At 35.9% G+C, this 21977-nt stretch overlaps 1 protein-coding gene across 6 annotated transcripts in view; it reads left to right on the top strand.

Annotated features, from left to right (window-relative positions):
- Window positions 1–21977, top strand: part of MSH3 (mutS homolog 3) — a 225327-nt gene that overhangs the window by 100591 nt on the left and 102759 nt on the right. For all 6 annotated transcript variants that reach the window (XM_055386149.2, XM_055386150.2, XM_063706646.1 and 3 more), the window contains exons 13-17: window positions 4087–4219; window positions 10394–10581; window positions 11296–11464; window positions 18163–18227; window positions 21208–21324. In XM_055386149.2, the coding sequence (XP_055242124.2) occupies window positions 4087–4219; window positions 10394–10581; window positions 11296–11464; window positions 18163–18227; window positions 21208–21324 (672 nt within the window). The remainder of the gene's footprint in view (window positions 1–4086; window positions 4220–10393; window positions 10582–11295; window positions 11465–18162; window positions 18228–21207; window positions 21325–21977) is intronic.

The raw sequence follows: 21977 nt of genomic DNA on the forward strand, positions 1-21977 counted from the left end.
CACACGGTAGATACTCATGTCACCACCTAGTTTATCTTCAAATGTGAAGGACTCCAGTGACACTCACATTTAGTCCTTTCATCTTTGGTAGTAAAGATGAATCTTTGTCATCCCCAGGACCTCTTCTTTTTGTTTGTTTGGTATATGGAATGAAATGACTCAGGTGCCTTCTTTCAGTTAATTTAAGTTGTATAGTAAGATCAACCGTAGAATACTATCAGGCATCTTGGAATAATATCTTTATCATCATCCAATTGATGATGCTTCTTCCAGTTTTGTTTCCTGTTGCTGTCACTCCATCTGTCATTAATTGCACTAAGATAATAATTCTGTATTGTGTGGCCTGACATACTGTTTTATTACAATTATTTGGAAGGTCTTGTTACTACGGCACATTAAAGAACAATTCTAAGGTATGTGAATTGTTTAATATTTAAAAATGTAGTCATTCTTGCTTATTTCCATTCTGATCTTATAGGAGTTGAAGATGGAATTATAGCTAACCGCAGTGATGAGAAATTTGTGGTGAACAGTGTCACATACCCTTTCACTCTCTCTCTGCCCATTTAGACCTCCATAATTATTAATAGTTATAGTGTGCTTTCTCAATGCAACCTACTGTCCAGTCTCAGCACAGCGAGTACTTCAGATCATTACTACTTGTCAGGTTTAGCACTCAAGATCCCAGGACTAGCTTTTCTTGTATAATTCCCACTTGTTGTTCACTTTGCACAAAATACCTGTTTACATATCTATGCCCTAAGGTTTGTCCACACATAGTTATTTCTGAGCTCATATTTTGGGTGCTATTTATCCCTCTTCTATGCTGTTCTTTGTGGTGTCTACTACACAAAATTTGTAACCATGTAGTAACAGTAAACATTTATGAGTGGTTGTCATGATGTAGCAGGTACTGTGTTAAGTACCTGACATGTATTATTTCATTGAATTCTTGTACTAACACCAAGAGTTAGGGCTCATTGCTCTTCTCTTTTTATAGGTGGAGAAACTAGGACAAGGCTAAATAATTGGTAAATGGCAGAGCCTGGGTTTGAATCAAGGCCACCTGACTTCTGAGCCCAAGTTGGTAACCTCTGAGGTAGTCCTTAAAGAAGGTTGGGTTAAAACCAAACTGATTGATAGTGAACGTACTGCTTTTGCCTGTGTTGGCACTAGGCTAGAATAAAAACCTTTTCTTTTATGTTTTCCCAGATTCCAAACCAACTTGGCCTAACCTTTCAAGTCTCTAAGAAATTTATAGTTTTATATCTATTAAAAAAATCTTCTGGTAGACTTCCTAAATATGACTTAGATTTTTATTAAACTTTTTTGCTCGTATCTTTCTGTATCTCAGAAAACCTTTAATTTTTGAGACAGTAGCTATTTGTGTAGGCTGTCTTATACGTTCACAGATGGCATTATTTTATCAGTCCTCAAACCATCTGTAGCATCAACTTAGTCTATTCCAATTGGTGTCATCTTTCATTTATGCAGGAGTGAGTTATTAAAGTAAAACTTTATATTTGTATAACATTTTGGGTAAATGTTAGAGTAAAACATTGGTTTATTTTATCACAACAATCCTTTGCAAAGAAAATTTATTTTTTCCAGCTCATCTTGATTTACTTTATATGTAGCCTTCAGAATGAAATGGAATCGAATAACTGTTTATTGAGCACAAATTGTTATCCTGAAATGCAGGGATAAGAAATGACCCCTGTGTTCACTGAATTTATAGTCTTGTAGGAAAGACAGTGAAGTAGTAAATTCCCATTGAAGAAGAAATACAATTATGATTACCATTATGAGAAGAGAAAAGACGGTAGTATGGGAAATGATAGTAAAGGGATTAAGTCTGGTCTAGTGAATCTAGAAAGGCCTTTCAGAGGAAGAGAGGGTAGGAGTTCGCCAGACGAAGTGTAGCTGATGGGTGGTAGGGAAGAGGAAAATGACCTTCTAGGCAAAGTAAGCAGCAAATGAGAAAGGCTCCATGTCAGAGAGCTTGGAGTAACTAAGTCATTGAAAGATATGCAGTCTGACTGGAACTTAGAGTAGGAGGAAGAGAGTGACACATGATCTCAGGGGAGACCCAAGAGCTAAACAGGCATCAGTTGTTTTTTAGGACAATTAAAGATTCTGGATTTGAACCTAAGATTAATAGCAAGTCACAGATGAGTTTAAAGCAGAGGTGTGACATGAACAGATTTGGGCTTTAGGAAAACCACTCAGGCTGCAGTGTGGAGAACGAGTTGGAAAAAGGGATGGAAGTGGGGAGGAAAGTTAGGAGGCTGTTTCAATATAATTTTGACTTAGACTATAGTAGTGGCTGTAGAGGTGGAGAGTGGTGGATGGATTACAGAGTCCACCCTGCTGAGAATGGAAGAGCCAGCCCTTGTGTGTACAAAGCTCTGTCTTGCTCTCCTGCATCGTACTAACAAATGGTCCTTCTGCATGCAAGAGTATGAGCCAGAGAAAAATGGAACAAAAATGAGGCCTGAAGTTAGTATAGAAGCTCTGTATTATGAAAAGGCATGATTTCACAGGTAGTTAAGGATAATAAAGACAAAAGCACTCACTAAATCGAAAGTCCTCAGTCTGATTGTAATCTAGCCAGGATCCTGATCTAATATTTGCTTTTCATATCAGTGTGTATGACGTCAACAGAACTTTGAGGGACACCAAATTTATTCAGTGGCTGATGCCTCCTTTCCCCCAAAACATCAGTTCATTCTTTCATCTACTTGTTTATTTATTCATTCATTCATTTACAAACACTTTAAATCCTTACTGAGGACTTACTACTCACCAGACATGTTTACTTATCTTAGTTTTTAATACTACAGATGGTCATTATACCTAGTGTTGGCCTTTGATGTTTATAGGTACTTCATGGACCACATCTCATTGATGATACATTTAGTCCATAAGATTTCCGTTTTAAGTTGAGTCATCACTTAAGGTGTAGCCGTTGGTAAAATCCCGCAACACTGATCTCCTATGTATCTGAATGTCATATCCTCTGCACTTTCTATTGCTACTCCCCAATCTTTGGTCAGGGTCAATATGTTTAATTTAATTCATTCAAACAGTTGGTCAGTTCAGCCATCACCACCACCACTAGGTCGTCTTGTTGGTCATTGTTTAACTATTATATTAGCCAAGGTAATGCAAGCTATCAGCAAACAAATTCTCCGTCTAAGTGGCTTAAATACATTAGAATTTTATTTCTTGCTAATATAAGTTCAATTGATAACAGATCCGGGAATGGTGGATTTTCTGCTCCACTGTGGGCTCAGGCTGATGGAGTTACCATGAGGCTCACAAGCTTGCCTAGCTGGCAAAGGGGATTAGGAGAATGTGAAAGCTTATTCAGGAGGTTTTTATGGGCCAGGGCTATAAGTGGCTTACATCATTCCCACCCATGCTTCAGAACTGAGGTACATGGCCATACCTAACTACAGGGGAGACTGGGAAATGTAGTCTTTGTGTTTGCTTGGTGAGCCTGTCTTTGTCAAACCCAGCTGGTGAATTTCCTTGTATGATACCTGCTCTTTGATTCAGATAATAATAAGAGGCATGGAAGGACCAGATATATTGTTGTAGGACTTTTTCCTTAGTTCAGCTAAAGACAACGAGGTTGGGGGAGGGTGGTCCTCATCACACAGCCATGTAAAATTAGGCCTGCAGACAATTCGAAGGAGGAGAAAAATGGAATTTACTGGGCAAAGAGCAATAAAAAGGGAAACAAGGACTCTCCACCGAGACAGAGCGAGAATCTTGCTAGTATGCTTCCTGCCTCACAGACTGTAATCCCAGGTTCCACCCAGGAGGAGGAGGGGCCAGGCTCCTCCCTGCTGCCAAAGGCATGAACTTCTGTGTCTCCACCCCAGTGCACCCTCCTCTCAATGCATACGCCCATTGGAGTTTTGTCAGGGAGTCCTTCCCACCTGACTGTCTCAGTATGAAGGAGGAGTTTCCTTTGTGCCTAATAGGTGGCTGTGTCACATTCCTGGGCATTAGAGTGGGAAATGTCTACATTCTGAATTCCTAACATATCTGATTATTGCTATTACTCTTTTCTCACAGGGAAATAAATGCCCGGCTTGATGCTGTATCTGAAGTTCTCCATTCAGAATCTAGTGTGTTTGGTCAGATAGAAAATCATCTACGTAAATTGCCCGACATAGAGAGAGGACTCTGTAGCATTTATCACAAAAAAGTAAGTGTGATAGAAATCTATTAAAGCTGACAGTGTTCTTCAGCTTGAGGACACTATATATTAAAAGAAAACTTTTGAGAGCTCTATTATTATTTTATTTTGTAAAATCTTACAAATAGCATGCGAGAGTAGCTGAATCCTCAGAAATTTTAATAGTACAAATTAGAGTTATTCCAATTTTTCCATTGTAGAAAATAAAGTTTTCTCATGTGCCTTAACTACAGCAACATAGAGGCCCTTCTGTTATAATATAGGGTATTCTCCTGTTTCTTCCTGAAAGTACAGACTATTATCAAAATAGGAAATTTATGTAGACTTGTTATTTTAGAAAAAAAAACCTTATTTCTTTTGATCTTAGAACAACTTATTATTTCTTAAACTAAGGAAAAATCTGCTAGTATAACATCTGTGGTGGTAGTTAGTATGCAAACAAGCTTGGATATTGAAGGTGAGTAAAGGATTATTTTGATTTTTGTCACTTAAGCTTTACAGTTTGAGTCATAGCAAAAATGAGTCATTTTCCACAGTTAGGGAAATAATTTAGGTTATCTTCAAAATATGCCTAAAATTAAAAAAATTATTAATATTTTTAAATGATAAAAACACTATAAACTATGGTGTTTTACTTTTTGCAGAAGTCATTCACATACCTTATACTCTTTGTTCCTTATCAAAACTTTATGACATTGAGAAGTTACTATTTTTATTACCTTCTTACTAATAAGAAATTATATCTAATGCTATATATGTGTGTGTGTATATGTATATATATAAAATGCTGCAACCACTTGAATTACCTTGGCTAATATGATGATGCTCAGAGGTTTAGTAACTTGCTAGTAACAGAATCTGTATTTAGACCCAGGATTCTTGACTGTGTTTTCATTGGCTGTGTCTTTTGGATGCTATCATATTTGATGTAGTTATCTTGACTGCCATTTTTTTTTTCTGGTTGCCACTTTTCATAAGCAAATTTTATTTTTCCTCCAAATGTAACTCCTTGCCAATTTAATAATTTTACTGTAAAACCATTTTTATGTGCCTAAATTTTTATTTTATTTTATTTTGTTTTGTTTTATTTTATTTTATTTTATTTTTGAGACAGAGTTTTACTCTCGTCACCCAGGCTGGAGTGCAATGGCATGATCTCGGCTCACTGCAACCTCTACCTCCCAGGTTTAATCGATTCTTCTGTCTCAGCCTCCTGAGTAGCTGGGGTTACAGGCACCCGCCACTATGCCCGGCTAATTTTTGTATTTTTAGCAGAGATGGGGATTCACCACATTGGCCAGGCTGGTATCGAACTCCTGGCCTCAGGTGATCCACCCGCCTCGGCCTCCCAAAGTGCTGGGATTACAGGCATGAGCCACCGCGCCCAGCCAATATGCCTAAATTTTAGTTGTGACCAATTTTTCATTAGTGTTTCTATATTTTTCATCCCCTTTTACCCCCACAGAGTTTTACTAGAATGATAAGTACTGCTTCTAAGAATACTTGAGGTGCCCAAGAGGACTTACGTAACTGTTTTACATGCTTCAGCTAAATTTGAAAACAATGCACAAGCCAGAACTGGAAATACTGATCCTGGGGAGAAAGATATATGTGTTGGTTATGGGGCCAGGGGAGCCTATTGCATCATTATTGGGTACACCATGTTATTGTTTTGCTTTCAATAGCAGAAGCTGTGCTGATAGTCGCAAGTTTTATGGTAGACCTTTTTGAAGTTGCAATGTGGATGCCAAACCGTTTGTTGTTTTTATCCTTGGCTCAGAGCCTGAAAATTGATGCATATTAACCTTCTTTAAACAACAGATCTCCAGGCACCTTGCCTTAACTACTTCAAAGGATTCACTGACAGATGTCAGAGATTTGAAAACAGAAGCAAAGCTGAAAATCTTTCAGTGGCTACTCAAATGCACAAAGTCAAAGTGTCCATGGCATCAAGATGGCAGCATCAGTTCATGGGGCTGTGATTTCTATTCCACCTTGCTGCCTTTTTGTAAACTTTACTTTGATGTTTGTATTGCACAGGGTTTGTGTATTTATAAAAGTTTCAAAACTCTAGTAAAGTCAGAATCTAATTCATTTAAAAAGTGGCCAGTATACAGTGCAAGAATGACTTATTTTGGAATTTCAAAATATAGTTTACTAACGGAACTTATAACTCACTTGGAAGCCATTCCTTGTTGCTGTTTTAGTGTTTGTTTACACAAGAATATACCTAAAGATTAGTTTGAAGGGTGAAGAGTAGAAATGATCTGGTAACAAACCAACTTCAGGAAAGCTGAATGCTTTAAACCAATGTTTTACAGATTAGTTGGCTGGCTCTGTGAACACACCATCAAACATATGTCTGTTCTTTATTATTAGATTACTCTAAATAAGCTTCTACTGTGTACACCACATAGTGGGTGATGTCCTGGGTACAGATTGTGCCAATTATGTGAAATTCATAAAATGAGAAGGAACACTGGATGTTGTGGGAAGTGGTTATCATAGGCTGTATGGTTTTGTGGAACGTGCCCTGGAATATGTACCAATAGGTGTTTTTATGGTGATAATGATAGAGGATCTCAAGTGAGCTGATTCTGGTATAAAATAGACATTTCTTCTTCTTCTTTTTTTTTTTTTGAAACAAGATCTCACTGTGTCACCCATGCTGGAATGCAGTGGTGCGACCACAGCTCACTGCAGCTTCAGCCTCCAGCCTTCTGAGTAGTTGGGACAACAGGCACGTGCCACCATGCCCAGCTTTTTTTTTTTTTTTTTTTCGCATTTTTTGTAGAGACAAGGTGTTGCCATGTTGCCCAGGCTGGTCTCCAGCTCCTGGGTTCAAGAGATCCTCCCACCTTGGACTCCCAGTGTGCTGGGATTACGGGTGTGAGCCACTGTGCTTAGCCTAAAATAAACATTTCTTTTGATGGCAAAATGTTAAATTCAAATCCTGTAAATAGTGCTAGTCACAGGAACCCATACTAACTTTGCTCAAGAACTGTTTTGTAAGAAATTCTTAAGTAACTGCCGAGGTTGGTGAATACATTTAAAAGATAATCGCACTTAGCAAATGTTGAGGAGAGTGTTTTCAGAATTTCCTAGGTGAAAATCTTTTTTTAGCTAAGCAGGAATAAGCCCAAAGCCGCATGTTCAGTGTGGCACTTAAGCTGGGGTCCTTCCCATCCTGTGTCCAGTGAGGCCCTGCCACCATACTTGTGGGTCTGTGCTCAAGCTCTCCCAGTGAGACAGCTGCTGCCAGAAGTAGGGCTGAACTCCTGGAGAGTGACTTCAGGAGCAGCCACTTAACCATCCTCAGCTTTCTTGCAGCTTCTTTTGAGTTCTTTTGCTTGAGAAACTTGAGAACAACCTGCTGCCTCTGGCTTTCAACATGATTGTAAAGCACTACTGGTTTTCACCTTGCTTCTGTTGCTGACTTAACTTTACATCGTGTCTCAGCTTGGAAAATTAATCATTTTCTTGGGATTACAATAATCATAAGAGGTTAATATTCAAAATTATATTGAAAATGTTTATGTTTGTTTCTTTACTTTTGTTAAAAGGTATCATTAATTGACTAGTGGCCAAAAAGCTTCCAGGTTTCACATTTATGTAAACAGTCCAGCTTCCTGTATGGGGTGGGGAGGGGGTCTTTCTGGAGAAAAGTTGCCTCATGATACACTTAGAATTCAACATTTGCTCAGTTGGACCTAACTTCTTATTTTTTTTTGCATAATTTACTTCACCCTTTGTGGTTAGTAATTACCTTTTTGAATACGTTCTTAGCCTTAATCTATTTCATATATACTATCTATTATGTGCCTTATTACTTTACCCCTAAATTGTTTTCTCATCTCAAGACAGTTCTTTTCAGCCAACATTCTGTCAGTTTTATTTTCCTGAGCTGTCTTCTAGAGCCTTCTAACTTGATCCAGTCTGGACTGGTTGTCCCCGTATCTGTCGTATAGTACTATCTTAGATTCCCTTTACTTCCCTTGAGTTGAATCTTTTATTTTCTATATTCCGTGTCTTCCTCTTGGTTTATTTCTTCATTTTGGTGGAGTGTATCCTCTAGAACCTTCCTGAGAAAGCATGTTGGAAGTAAATCTTTTGAAACATTCATGTCTGAAAGTGGTTTTTTTGTTGTTGTTGTTGTTACTACCTTCACATTTGATTGGTAGTTTGGATTGGTATAAAATTCTAGGTTTTAGATGACTTCATTATCTTTACTTCCTCTTCTGTTGAATTTTTCATTTCTACTATTATGCTTTAATTTCCAAGAATTTTTGTTTTCTTGTTCTCCAAATGTTTTTTCTTTTTAAAAGTAGCATCTTGTTTCATGGTTGTAGTATCTTCTGCTTCATGGAAGATATTATTAATATTTTTAGAAGTTCCCTAACAGGGCAGAATCCATATTGGTACACAAGTCTTTTTGGATTCTTGATGTAAATTGTGTCTCAGTTTTCCTTAAGGACAGTTTAAAATTCAGGTACCTTGAGTCTTTTAAGTCAATTACTGTTTATCTGTTTACTTTATAGCTTCTAACATATTGTTGCTGTTGTCTTCTTTTGTAGTGTGTTTTTTTCCTTTTTTTTTTTTTTTTTTTTTTTGAGACGGAGTCTTGCTCTGTTGCCCAGGCAGGAGTGCAGTGGCATGATCTCGGCTCACTGCAGTCTCCGCCTTCCAGGCTCAAGCGATTCTCCTGCCTCGCCACCTGAGTCACTGGGATCACAGGCGAGCGCCACCACACCCAGCTAATTTTTGTATTTTTAGTAGAGATGGGGTTTCACCATGTTGGTAGGGCTAGTCTCGAACTCCTGACCTTGTGATCCGCCTGCCTCAGCCTCCCAAAGTGCTGGGATTACAGGCGTGAGTCACTGCATCTGGCTGGTTTTATGCCTTTTTAAACAATCTCTTAACTGTCGTTTCAAGATGGAGAGAAATTAGATGCATGTGTTTAACCCACTCTGTTTACCAGAAGCTATGATATAAAAATTATTCATGTTCGTGTTAAAAAAAAAAAAAAACTACAGTAGTATGCAGGGGTATGCAGTAAAGGGTAAAAAGTCTCCCTCTGCCACCCCTCCATACCTACTACCCAGAGGTAACCAGAGTAAGTCACATGTGTTACCTCCTAAAATTTTTATTGATATTTAGATTTTTTATTTATATAGAATAATGTATATCATTTAAAGAATACAAAGAAAGTGTTACCATGTAAATACATAAACATATATACATATATGGTATATGATATAAACATACTATATATATTCAATGTATGTTGAAATTATGGAGTTCTATAGTGATACAAACAGATCTTAATTTTCTTTTAGCTGTTTCGTAGTACTACACTGCATGAGTTTTTCCCAATAAGATCCCAATTGATGGACATTTATTTCTTATTCATCTTTTTAAATTATAAGCAGCGCTACTATGAATATTCAGACACACATTTTTCACTATTTGTTAGTCTATTTTTAGATAAATTTTTTAAAGTGGTGCTTATTCAAAGGGTTATGTGCACTTTTTTATTACGAAGACATGCCAAGTTGTTTTTCAAAAAGGTTAGTCCTCTGCTAAGAGTATATAAAAATGTCTTTTTTTCTTTTACATCCTGTTACATGGTTATTGTGAAGCTTTTAAATCTTTGACGTTCTGATAAGTGAAAAATGCTATCCTATATTTCTAATTTGCTTGTCTTTAATTATATATGAAGATAATCGTATACATACTTGCTGTTCTCTTTCTATGAGCTGCATATTCGGTTTGTTTAGCCATTGTTCTTTGGATTATTCATCTTTTTCTTGTCACTTTGTAAGAGCCTATTATGTTTGGGAGAATTTTGCCTTGTGTCTGTTATGCCTTACAGATATTATCCTTCACATTTTTTAACTTGTTTAACCTATTTTTGCTATATGGTTTATGTTATTTTAAAAATGAAAAAATACTAAACAAGTATTGGCTTTGTTTTCCTTGACTAAAATTATTTCCTTTATACCTTTAAAATATTACATAGTATTTAACCTCATTTAGAAAATATCAGTGATATTTTATTTCAACTAACTAGTTAATAGAAAATTTAAACTTTCCTCAATTCTGATTCTAACTTTTAAAAGTCACTAATTAAACTTCATTTTCATGTATCTTATGCCATTTCATAAAAAATATTTCTATTTTCAGTGTTCTACCCAAGAGTTCTTCTTGATTGTCAAAACTTTATATCACCTAAAGTCAGAATTTCAAGCAATAATACCTGCTGTTAATTCCCACATTCAGTCAGACTTGCTCCGGACCGTTATTTTAGAAATTCCTGAACTCCTCAGTCCAGTGGAGCATTACTTAAAGATACTCAATGAACAAGCTGCCAAGTAAGTACCAGACCCTGAATTCTTCCTTTTCACCAGTGAGTATAATTCAGTGCATTTGCCATTTATTTGTGGATTCTTAATCTTTACTAGAATAATAATAGAAGTTGCACGAGTACATATATAATTAGAAATGTGATTGGACCCTAAAAGTGTTACATTACAGCTGGAATACTTGCTATCTAAAATTTAGGCAGTTTACCATCTAGGACAGATATAGTACTCCCCCACATATCAGATGATGGAAAGGTAAAACACAGGCAAAGCCAAGCATTAGTAGTTTATTAACCGCAAAATGAGTGTCAGATATCTTGTACTCATTTCCTGTATTTCCAGAGATGTCTTTATATTTAGAATCTGTAAAAGCAAAGTTATCCTTTAAAAGGTAGTTATAACATATTGCACAAAACATTCTATATAAATGAAATAGGATTTGACATTTGCATTTGTCTTTGTTTTCTGCATAGGCAAACAACAGATAATTTATCTCTTGGTTTTACCATGGGAATCATGAACTTAAATAGCAGAAATGATTTTAGGGTAATTTTGACCATCCTCGGAGAAGTTAAAAAACAAACCCATAAGTGCTTAGTGACAATTGGAACCACATTTTTCTGACTTCCAGTGCTTTCCTCTTTTATCACACTATGAAAAATAAGCGATAACTGCTGTAATTAATAAACTTCGAATATGTATTTGCATTTTTTGATTTTTTAGAGTTGGGGATAAAACTGAATTATTTAAAGACCTTTCTGACTTCCCTTTAATAAAAAAGAGGAAGGATGAAATTCAAGGTGTTATTGACGAGATCCGAATGCATTTGCAAGAAATACGAAAAATACTAAAAAATCCTTCTGCACAATATGTGACAGTATCAGGACAGGAGGTAATGTCAAACTTACTTTTATTTTCTATTAGTTTTACTCTAGTAGAAAAGCTATTTTAAAATGTAAATAGAAATCTGAGGATAGGATATGTATTATCTTTTCAAATTTTCTGTTTCATTCCTTGGAAATATGTTGTAATAACTTGTTTTGATAAGAGTTATTTTAATGATGGTGTTTTATTAGTCTCTTGTGAAAGTAGTGCAACTTAATGTTATATGTATATTAGCATTATCTGTTGAAATTATATCATAGAAAATCTCAATTACTATGAATAACAACTTATAGAATTCATTTGTTCTAAATCCAGGAGAGAGAAGTTAGTCTTTGATCCCTACCTTGCAGATGATGAAATGATACAAAGCCTGTGTTGATTGGCTCATACAGTGATTAAACGGCGGGGCTTCCTCCTAAAGTTAAGAGTATAGCTGCTAAAAAAAAAAACAAGTCTAGAGTGAAAAACTACAGTTAGTGAGTCTTCCATAAAATTATGGTACTGTTTAGAATATGTTTCTTGGGGGTGTCTACTTCTGTTTAAAGTTTGATAGTAATGTCTGAATGAGAACCAGAAAAGGAAGAAGTATGCCTTTTAAATATGGTTGTGCTTTTCAGTCCTATTCTGGGTCTTGAGGCATGCTACTCCTATATCTTATGTTTAATAAAATATGAAGATTCAAACTGAGGGAGTTTGAGAAATTCTGTTTTATTAAAATACCAAATTAGGAAACTTATGGTTAACTTCTATAGAATGAGCATTTTATTCAGGATTTCCAAAAAATAGATATTTTTCCGGTGGGAAAGAACTTAATTTCAAGTGAAATTTTTTAACATTTACATTGTTTTGTGTGTTTTGCCAAAAGATTGTTGAATGTATAGTTATTTGAAATAAGAAGCTCTACATTAATTGAGAACATTCATTATAATGTTTATTAGTCTTGTGTTATTTCATAGATTTACCTGTTAAGTCAACCTGTCTTCTGAACTAAAATTATTAAGATATTATACTCAGCAGACATTCACAATGCCACATGGAGCTCTATATAACAGAAAAATGATTTGACAATATTTATACTTATGTTTATTGTCTGAACAGACAAATACCAAATATTTAATTGTAACTTTTGTTTTTGCTATGCAGTCATGACCTTGCAAAGTGAAAACTGGCCTAAAGGCCACTATTCTGGCTGTTGGTTTAAAATCAGATGATCAACACTGCTTTAGTTACTTTAATAAAAGATATGTAGTAGAAAAGTGGCTGCCTTTTCTACTACATTTTTTTTTTTTTTTTTACAGTGGAGAAAGCTAAGTGTAAGTGCCAATTCTACCATTTACATGCTATACGACCATGGAAGAGTTACCTCTGTTGTAAGACTATTATGGAGACCAATTAAGTTAAAATACATGAAAGTGCTTTTTAATCATAAAGTGCTATGCTTATACTACTCATATAATAACAATAATAGTAATACAGTTACCATTTATCAAGTACTTGTTAAAGTCTAGAACGGTGGTAGGTGCCTACATATATTATTTAATTCTTATAACAATGCCCAAAAGGGTCATTCCAGTTTTGTTGGAAAGAAAACCAAGGTTTGGAGTAGTTAGATAAGTTACCCAAGGTCCGAAGCACAAATCCAGCCCACTTCTGCCAGACTCTAGTCTTTCTATTATATTAATATCAGTATTTCATTCCATTTATTAATTCCAAATATTAACACAAAGATTCTCAACACCATGGATTTTATCTGACAAAATCTAGATATTTCAGAGCTCATAGTATTCAAAATAAAATAAAGTTTAAGTCTTGGAAAGATGGTCCTGGATTCATTTGGCAGTTTTTGAGTAAAAATGAGAGAAAATTATCAGGAATTCATAAGAGATAGTAGACTGGTTATTCATTATGAGTGTGGCATTGAGGTTTAAAAAGTACAGCATGGAGGTCAACTAATTGTATTAAAAATTATTAGGAAGATCAGTTATCTTTTATCTTTACTAGGTTAAGTTGATGAATTTGAGGAACAAAGTTTCTTCGTTATTGATAGTAGGATGGATTCTTGTTGGTTTTTAATAATCTTCTCTAGGATTTTGGTAGAATGTTAATACAAAATTGCTTTCATAAAACCTTTTGAAAAAATTAATAATTCTATTCATTGGAACACCAAAGGAATTCTAAATATTCAAAATTGTTTTAATCAAATTCTGTTTTAAAAAAGACTACAGTGGCTCACACCTGCAATCCCAACACTTTGGGAAGCCAAGGCAGGAGGATCGCTTGAGCTCCAGAGTTCAAGACCTGCTTGGGCAACATAGCGAGACACTATCCCTAAAATATAAAATTAGCCAGGCATAGTGGAATGTGTCTATGCTCCCTGCTACTCAGGAGACTAAGGTAGAGAATCACTTGAGCCTGACAGGCTGAAGTTGCTGTGACCTGTGATCATGCCACTGTACTCCAGCCTGGGCAACAGAGAGAAACCCTGTCTCAAAAAAAAAAAAAAGGACTAATGCTATTCTCAAATTATTTAGAGGTACTTAAAGGACTAGGAACAGACTCCATCAAATATGATTATCTCTGAGAAGTGAGGGAGGCAGGGTGGAAAACCCTTATTTTACATTTATTGGTGCTTTTTTATGCCTTTCTGTTCTGACATTTTATTTCTATACATATGGCTTTTGTAATAACCTTAAAAGACCCATTATAGCAGCCCCATGTGATCCATCTGATGGTATGTGGATCTTGTTATTTTTACTAAAATTAGATAAATGTGGCAGTCTGTAAATCCAGTGTTATTTTGACAACATTCATTTTTCACCTCTGTTCCCAGCTTTTATATACTCATTAGAATACTAAAGCCTTATTGTATGATGCCTTATTGTCTCTGACTATGTAAATATTGGCTTAGAAGAAATTAATGAAAGCAGAAAGTTCATATTTTTATGTAATAATGTACATACATTATTATGTATTATGTAATGAATGTATGTATGAATGTATGTATGTATGAAAGTATGTATGTATGTAATGAAAGCAGAAGTTTACATAGTTTACTGCTTCTGTTACAGTCTCTATCATATTTTATGAATATAGACCAATTATCTCTTAACCTTGAATGAAATATGGAATGGAAATGGGGCAATGTTTACATTGGGGGCAGTACTGATAAGTATTATTATTATTACTAAGGGAAAAAGAAAAATATTGGAAAAAAATCTTTAGAAAGGGTTTTATTAATTGACAGCATGCAGCATATCCAAATACCTGTTTACTGTGTTTAAAATGTGGAAAATAATCTCTTAAATCTGAGTACTTTTTACTTAGATTTAAAATATAGTAAAACATCCTTAAATTATTAAGAGAATGAAATTGGGGGAGTGGAGGAATGGGTTAAGTGTGGTGCTGGAGAAAACAGCAGTTTCTGGAGTGAGTAAGAGTTTTGGCAAGCCTAGCAACGTTGCCAGCCCAGTGATACCACAGGCTATATAGATTGAATAACAATATCTGGCATTTAACTAAGACAGAATTGGGTCCCAGGAGAAGAATATGAGAGATTGCTTATAATGAATCAAGGCAGACTACTCACATCAACACCTAATAAACAAAGTCAGGAACTGTAGACCAGGAAAAGTTGCTATGAGAGCTTTCTAAGATTACTGGAATGTATGCTATTTTTCTATGTTAGTTTTCTTTTCTTTAGTAATAAAATTCTTAAACCAAAGGCCTACCTGTTCATTCTTAGAATGTTTGAAAAAAAGAATAGCTAGAGAAAAAATGTTGTATCTCATCGTCAGTATAGAAGAGAAGAAAAGCTAGCAGAAGACAACTCTGAGGAGGAACCCAGGCTGAAACTCTGAGGATTGCTGAGTGAGGAAAAGGGACCCTCAGGATCAGTCCAAGGACCAGACCCTGTCTGAGGATGTGACCAGAGGGGTTTAACTTGTGCCTTCCTGACTCTCGCTGTTTCCCCCCCTGCAGTGGCACTGTATTGGCTCTGTGTATGGGGACCCGCTGTAGTGATTGTGCTCCTAGAGTAGAACTTTTGATACTTACAGATTGAATAGTTGTGGTCCAAACTGTTCCCAAGGTGCTCCTTGTTCAAAACGTCCACCATCCCTTAGCCAGTAACTCCTGTGATGTGGAGCTCTGTGTTAGTCATTATGCATCTGGATGTGTCCTTCTCAAATATCAGTGATCCAATCAGTCTGTTCTTGAATTTTGCTGTTTGCCTTTAGCATAGCTCTTTCCAGAATTATTTTATAAAAAGGCCAACATTTCTTTTGGTAGAACACTTTAAAACAGCAGAATTATTTAGCACAGTTTAAAAGTGATTTTATCTTTCCCATTAGTGATATTTTTTGTGGTTTTTCAAAAGTTACTTTTTGTAGCCAAAGGAGGCTTGTTAGACTCTTCACTCTTAACTATTTAAGTGGGTGTGGCAGATTTGAAACTGTAGTAATTCTCTATAAATGAGGGCATCACTAGTTCAAAACAGTTTTCTAAGGATGAAATTTTTTAGATTAGCCACTAATTCTTAATATAGTTAATGTAAAAGCTACAGTGTTTCTATTAATGGGAAAAATAAACTCAAGAACCATGTTGATACTGTTATTAATATGAACATTATAAATACCTGAAGTTATGTGCATATAATAAAACTGATAAATGTGAAAAAGTTCTCATAGCTCTCTCAAGATTACAACCACACAGCTTCTGGGTTCCATTCTGCTCAAAATGGGTTTTTATAAATTTATTTAAATGAATCATTGAATTCTTTTGTTTTTGTTTTTGTTTTTTATTAAGACAGAGTCTTGCTCTGTCATCCAGGCTGGAGTGCAGTGGCACAATCTCAGCTCACTGCAACCTCCACCTCGTGGGTTCAAGTGATTCTCCTGCCTCAGCTTCCCGAGTAGCTGGGATTACAAGGGCCTGCCACCACGCCTGGCTAATTTTTGTATTATTAGTAGAGATGGGGTTTCACCACATTGGCCAGGCTGGTCTTAAACTCCTGACCTCAGGTAATCTGTCCACCTCAGCCTCCCAAAGTGCTGGGATTACAGGTGTGAGCCATCGCGCCCGGCCTGAATTTGGTTGTAATAATACAGGAATGCAAGCACACTGAGAAGAGATAATATATAACTAAGGCTAAAAATGAATGGTGTGATAGAACTTCACTTGCTTCCTGGCTGATTTCAGAGAACCTTATTTGCAGAGCCCAGTTGGATCTATAAATATATTATGAATGTAAATTAAAATGACAGGAGATATTATCTCACCCCAGTTAAAATGGCTTTTATCCAAAAGACAGGCAATAACAAATGTTGATGAGGATGTGGAGAAAAGGGAACTCTCGTACACTGTTGGTGGGAATGTAAATTAATACTACCACTACCACTGTGGAGAACAGTTTGGAGGTCCCTCAAAAAAAAAAAAAAAAAATAGAGCTACCATATGATCCAGCAATCCCACTGCTAGGTATATATCCCAAAGAAAGGTAATTAGTATATTAAGGAGATATCTGCACTGCAGTGTTTATTGCAGCACTATTCACAACAGCTAAGATTTGGAAACAAACTAAGTGTCCATCAACAGACAAATGGGTAAAGAAGCTGTAGTAAGTATTCACAATGGAGTACTATTCAGCCATAAAAAAGAATGAGATCCTGTCATTTGCAACAACATGGGTGGATTATGGAGGTCATTATGTTAAGGGAAATAAGCCAGGTGCAGAAAGACAAACTTTGCATGTTGTCACTTACTTGTGGGAGCTAAAAATTAAAACAATCGAACTCATGGAGATACAGAATAGAATGATGGTTACCAGAAACTGGTAGTGGTAGTGGGGGTGGAGGGGATGAGGGGATGGTTAATGGATACAAAAAAACCAGAAAGAATGAATAAAACATAGTATTGATAACACGGTAATTATAATCAATAATAATTTAATTGTACATTTTTAAATAAAAGAGTATAACTGGATTATTTGTAGCACAAAAGATAAACGCTTGAGGTGATGGATACCCCATTTACCCTGATGTGATTATTATGCATTGTATGTCTGTATCAAACTATCTCATGTAACCAATAAATATATACAACTACCATGTACCCACAAAAATAAAAAAAAGATACTGTGGTTCATATAAGTGAAAACTTGAAGAAAACTCTCATATGGGAAGAAATACTTTCTTCTCTTTATAGTTAGGGAAGTCAGTGCTTTCCTGTGAAGATACTTTTAGAGGATTTCAGTTCCTTGGATAAAAACTATCTAAAAATCCTCTCTGTTCAGAATAGGGGAGGATCATATCTCAGACCGGTGTAACATCTAGTAATTGAATATTTTAAAATTTTATATACTTAGAAATTCAATCTTTTATGAGTAGTAGAATTCTTAAGATAAGTGAGTATTAATAAATGAAAGAGGTGGTTAATGAAAAAGCCATCAGAGTATACATATAACAATATTAGAAACATGAAAGCCCAAGTATTACAAATGTTTTATGCAATACAAATTGTACTTTGTCCCAAGTAGTGAACCCTTAATTAATAATATTTGTCTGTATTGACATATATACAGTCTGAAAAACAATACTGGACTTGAGTGTTTAACAATATATAATAAATTGTTATACCACAATTTGGGGAAAGCTTTAAAATATATAATGGTTACTTATCTAAATCTCTGTTTATTTGTATTTGTTTTAGTTTATGATAGAAATAAAGAACTCTGCTGTATCTTGTATACCAACTGATTGGGTAAAGGTTGGAAGGTAGGTTTAAAATAAATTTTTTTCTTATAATGCGTCATGATGACATGTGTATATCTATGTGCTACTGGGCTCATAGTAGCCACATTCTTGAAATTAAAAGCAATTCTTTTTACTTATTGTTTCTTATGGAACTTTTTTTTTTTGGAGGGGATGCAGTCTTGCTCTGTCACCCAGGCTGGAGTGTAGTGGTATGATCTCAGCTCACTGCAACCTCCGCCTCCCTGATTCAAGGGATTCTTGTGCCTCAGCCTCCCGAGTAGCTGGGACCACAGGAGTGCACTACAACCCCCGGCTAATTTTTGTATTTTTAGTAGAGACGGGGTTTCACCCTGTTGGCCAGGCTGGTCTCAAACTCCTGACCTCAGGTGATTCACCCACTTCAGCCTCCCAAAGTGCTGGGATTACAGGCATGAGCCACTGTGCCCTGCCCTTTCTTATGGAACTTTTAACCAAGGAGATCATTACTTTTAACTCTTTATCATTGATTTTAAAACACTTTTCAAAAAGGTATCTTATTTTTACACATTTGTTTTCTTGTTTTGTAAATTATTGCTTTATTTTTATAGTACAGGGTACACATGGAAGAAAAGTTGAGGAACCTTCAATTGTAAGATTAATTTAGTTGCTTTTACTTCATGATGAATGCTATGCCTGACATTTCTTTTAAGAAGCTGCAATTTCATTTTCTACCTCACTGAGCTCCACATTTCTTTATTCTTAATGCCTTCCTTGGCACATAATTATTATAATTCTTTACATCTTTTTTTTTTGTAACCCAGATCATGAATTGATGAAAATAAATTAATCAAAAACAAATTTAGAGAACCACATTGGGACTCTGCCTTTTCTCCTTGGTTAGATACTAATCTCCAAGAGAGGACTCATTTAAAGACAAGGTATTAGGGAAGTATATACAGCTGTGAATAGTATCCTTTGTGGAATATTTATTAGTACTGTTATCAATAAGTTGCACAAACATGAGATGAAAATGGTACATTTGCCTCAGATGGTAGAAGAGGGACCGTAGCTGGTAATAGTGTACAGACATTCTGTTTTAAGGATGAAGGGAAATTTTGACATAATGTGTGAATGATTGTTAATTTATTACATATATAATATATATAATACATATATACAAAAAATAAATAATAATACATATATATATATATTTTTTTCTTTTTTTTAAGACAGAGTCTTTTTTTGTCAGCCAGGCTGGAGTGTAGTGGTGCAATCCCGGCCTACTGCAACCTCCGCCTCCCAGGTTCAAATGATTCTCCTGCCTCAGCCTCCCAAGTAGCTGGGATTACAGGCACCTGCCACCACAGACGGCTAACTTTTTTTGTATTTCAGTAGAGATGGCGTTTCACCATTTGGCCAGGCTGATCTCAAACTCAAGTGATCCACCTGCCTTGGCCTCCCAGTAATTTATTATTTTAACTTAAAAAGAAAATGTTTATTATCCATTGCCACATCATCAGATGTTGAAGGCACAGGCATGGATTTCTTTCATTCTAATACCATCTTTTTTTTTTTTAATGCTACCAGAAGCTGTACTTTAGATTTGAGTATTGTTGATTCTAGGGGATGTTTTCTCTTTTTGCAGGCATTCTTTCCTTTATCTGTTTTTGTCCTGTACCACAGCTAATGAATGAAATATGCGTTATGAAGAGAAATTACCAAAAACCATGTTAGTCTATCTACAACAATAACTGAAATATATCCCTAAATGAGTTTTTCCAGAAGATAAAGCTTTGATAAATATGTTGGCATAGAAGTCTAGATGATATAATTTTAAAGCAACAAGCAAGGCATAAATCAGTGACACCATCTTTCACATGTTCAGTAATGTAAATTGAATCAACAGATAAGATAGTTAGGGAAAGGTTCATTGCAGTTTATCTGTTTGGCCATAGGGTTTTGACAGAGATGAGTTAGAACATCAGGAGTCAGATTTTGAATGCAAAAGGCCCACCCCTAATCCAGCAACTTGGCAAATTAAAGTGCAACAGTGTATTACAAGAGTTGGGGAGCAAAAAAAGACCAGACACCTTGACCTTTTCTTCTTGAAGATTTATCATCATAATGACAGCATTAACAGCAGTGGCAACCACCACCACCACCACCACCACCACCACCACCACCACCACCACCACAACCACAATACTTACAAGCACTCTCCTAAGTTTTATTTGTTTGATCCTGTCAACAGTACCTATGAGGTAGATATTATTATCCCCGTTTCATAGATGAGAAAAGTGATATTTAGAGAAGGTCTGTTTCATTTGCCCCAAATCACATAGCTAGTAAGTAAGTGGCAGGACTGGAGCCTCGACCTGGCTTCTCTAACTGGGGACCCATGGCATCCCTTGTTGTGCTCTAGCTACTGAATGGAGAGCAGAGATGATACTCAAGCCCAGATGGGGAGCATGTGGTATTTCTTCCTATCCAGAGCCACTGTGAATCTGCACAGATCACAGTATCCTGAAGATCTTTCTTAATTGCCTCCTGACTTAATGCATTGCTTTTCTTTGTAATGCTTTATTTTTCTTTTTTCACTGAAATACTTCAATCATACAGAAAAGCCCATAAAACAAAGAATAATACAAACTTTACCAATGTATCTACCTCCCAGCTTTGTCTTATTTTCTTTTGCCATACATGCTTCTGATCTTTTTTAAAGAGCATTTTCACTTAGTATAATTTAAAGAAAAAAGCTTTCTGCCTATGAAATAAAAGTTCTAAACTCTGACTTTGCTATATGGGTATAATTTGAAATGCATTTTAAAAGGCTTCCTGAGCAAAGTCATATTCTTTGGAATCAGTAGAGTTCAGGACCATAATTAAAGAATGTTCTTCTGTTTACAGCTGTTTACTTTCAAGGTTCATCAGAGAATAATAAATAACTAATTTTCTAAAGTGATGGCATTTCGGATTTTTTACTAACCTTGATTTCCTATTTGTGTTCTTTCCCCTCTTCTAGCACAAAAGCTGTGAGCCGCTTTCACTCTCCTTTTATTGTAGAAAATTACAGACATCTGAATCAGCTCCGGGAGCAGCTAGTCCTTGACTGCAGTGCTGAATGGCTTGATTTTCTAGAGTGAGTTTACAATGAAAAAATATAATCTGACTTTTTGCTATCAGAAACAGACTGGAAAAATCTTTCCATCAAAAAGAAAATAGAGATTACAGCTCATGACCCACCATAAAATAGTTGAGTACATGTGTTCTCTGATTTTCTTTCTTTTTTTTTTTTTCCTTTTTTTTTTTTGATACTGAGTCTTGCTTTGTCACCGAGGCTGGAGTGCAATGGCACGATCTCAGCTCACTGCATCCTCCACCTCTCAGGTTCAAGCAATTCTTTGTGCCTCAGCCTCCTGAGTAGCTGGGATTACAGGCACCCACACTACACCCAGCTAATTTCTGTATTTTTAGTAGAGACGGGATTTCGCCATGTTGGCCAGGCTGATGTTGTACTCCTGACCTCAAGTGATCCGCCTGCCTCAGCCTCCCAAAGTGCTGGGATTACAGGCTTGAACCACTGCACCCAGCCCGAAAGAAATTCTTAAAATCTACTGAAAGTTAAGATGACCCTCTATACACCCTTCACCTAGGTTCATCACATGTTAGCATTTGCCACATGTGCTTTTTATCTCTCATGTATTTTTTTTTCTGAAACATTTGGAAGTAAGTTTTAGGCATTGTAACACTTTACCCCTAAATACTTAAGCCTACGTCTTTAAAAATAAGGAC

This window comes from Gorilla gorilla, chromosome 4, assembly GCF_029281585.2.
Source record: "Gorilla gorilla gorilla isolate KB3781 chromosome 4, NHGRI_mGorGor1-v2.1_pri, whole genome shotgun sequence".
Lineage (NCBI taxonomy): Eukaryota > Metazoa > Chordata > Mammalia > Primates > Hominidae > Gorilla > Gorilla gorilla.